Raw genomic sequence first — 1,683 nt, forward strand, 5'->3', positions numbered from 1 at the left:
GCTTGGACACCCTGACCGGCTGCTGATCCTGATCTGCCACAATTATCGCTCCATATTTAACTGTGGTATACGAACAGGGTTATTCATCTCATCCTTAGCTGGAACATTTCAAACTATAATGAGAATATAAGTTTGTAAAGGGTTTAACACAGTCTAGGAATATAAAGCATTTTATTTGATATCCAAAATATGCAAAACTCATTCAAAGCATGAGCGTACTTGATAACATTTTTTTTAATTTATCCACAATATCAAATATACGTTTTACAGAATCAAACACTATATCATTGTATCTGCACCTCTAAAGTAAATGGTTTACACCTTTATGTAGTAGTTGTTAAAAATTAACAGTCTTCAAACAGCATGAATGGAGTGAGGAACAAGTCACTGGTAGATTTGGAGACGCAGTAACTCATCAAGATGGCTGATCTTCAAAACCTCAAAGAAGAGCTTAAAGCCATGAAAGAGAAACTGAATGAGATGGAAAACCAGATTCTTGACCTCAAGAAAAAAGGTAATTGCTTGATAAGGAAACTACTTAAAACATAGAATTGAAAGTTGTTTTTTTTATTCTACTTTTAAAAATATTTATCTACCAAGACTCAACCAAAGTGGTGTTCAGTGCCATAGCCACTGGAAATGGACACACTGGACCCTTCAACACAGACAAAACCATAATCTACAATACTGTGCTAACGAATGTGGGCAAAGCCTACAATCACTTTACAGGTAGGTAGAGCTGTGCTTGCATTCTTTCTGTCTCTCTCTTACTTTTCGTCTCTCAGTCTCTCATATATACCTAATAATATTTATATATTTACTCATCCTCCCGACCCCACTAGTGATAAGGGTCTAACATAATGGACAGATATTTATTTATTTTTGTGCAGGGATCTTCACAGCACCAGTTGCAGGTGTTTATTACTTCAGCTTTTTCTACCACGCCGGAGGAGAATGTCAAGCACGACTGTATCTCTACAACAACAACAAGTTAGTTGTCATGACGAGTGACCACAAATCAACACAAGACGAAGCTGATAATGGAGGGAACGCCGTGTTCCTGCATCTGCTGCCAGAGGAACAGGTGTATGTCAAACTGGCACCAAATTCACATGTTTGGGTGGGGGGAACCCACACCACTTTCAGCGACCACTTAGTGTATGAAATGTAAACAAAGAAATGTCAGATTTTGGCCACAATATATGGAATAATTTCATTAATGTTGATTTATTAGCATTTGCTAACATTTAATGAAAAGTTGAGAACAAATCAGAATCAACAAATTTGTAGTAACCACAAAAATTATGAAGGAAAAGCTTATTGAAATGCAAATGTACTTTGACAAATTGTAATCACGAGTTTTCTTCAAGGTAATTTTAATGACTGATTAGACAATTTTAGTGCATGTCTTAATAACTAGAATCTAACCAGATGTTCCTTTTGAAAGTAGCCGTTAGGCAGATATCAAACATTATTTTAATTAAGAGCACTTTACTGTATTAAAATGTTTTTTTATTGGTCTGATGTAATATTTTAATCTTAATTGTTGTGTTTTCGTCAGCTGTAAGCAGGAAATGTTCATAACTAATGGAAATCAAGGCTTGAATTGAGTAACAAATGCAAATAAACTTTTCAGTTCCCAAATGTATTGAATATGACTGGGTATCTTCTCAACAAATTGAT

At 35.1% G+C, this 1,683-nt stretch overlaps 1 protein-coding gene across 1 annotated transcript; it reads left to right on the forward strand.

Annotated features, from left to right (window-relative positions):
- The first annotated feature begins 420 nt into the window (after nucleotides 1-420).
- LOC106963110 (complement C1q-like protein 3) lies at nucleotides 421-1,418 on the forward strand. Its single transcript, XM_015057847.1, has 3 exons — nucleotides 421-514; nucleotides 559-729; nucleotides 891-1,418. Exons 1-3 carry the CDS (start codon nucleotides 421-423, stop codon nucleotides 1,169-1,171), a joined length of 546 nt encoding a protein of 181 aa, XP_014913333.1. The 3' UTR covers nucleotides 1,172-1,418.
- The last annotated feature ends 265 nt before the right edge of the window (nucleotides 1,419-1,683 follow it).

The sequence above is a fragment of the Poecilia latipinna genome, unplaced genomic scaffold (genome assembly GCF_001443285.1).
Source record: "Poecilia latipinna isolate Pla-1442-1.1 unplaced genomic scaffold, P_latipinna-1.0 Scaffold1496, whole genome shotgun sequence".
In the NCBI taxonomy this organism is placed as follows: Eukaryota; Metazoa; Chordata; class Actinopteri; order Cyprinodontiformes; family Poeciliidae; genus Poecilia; species Poecilia latipinna.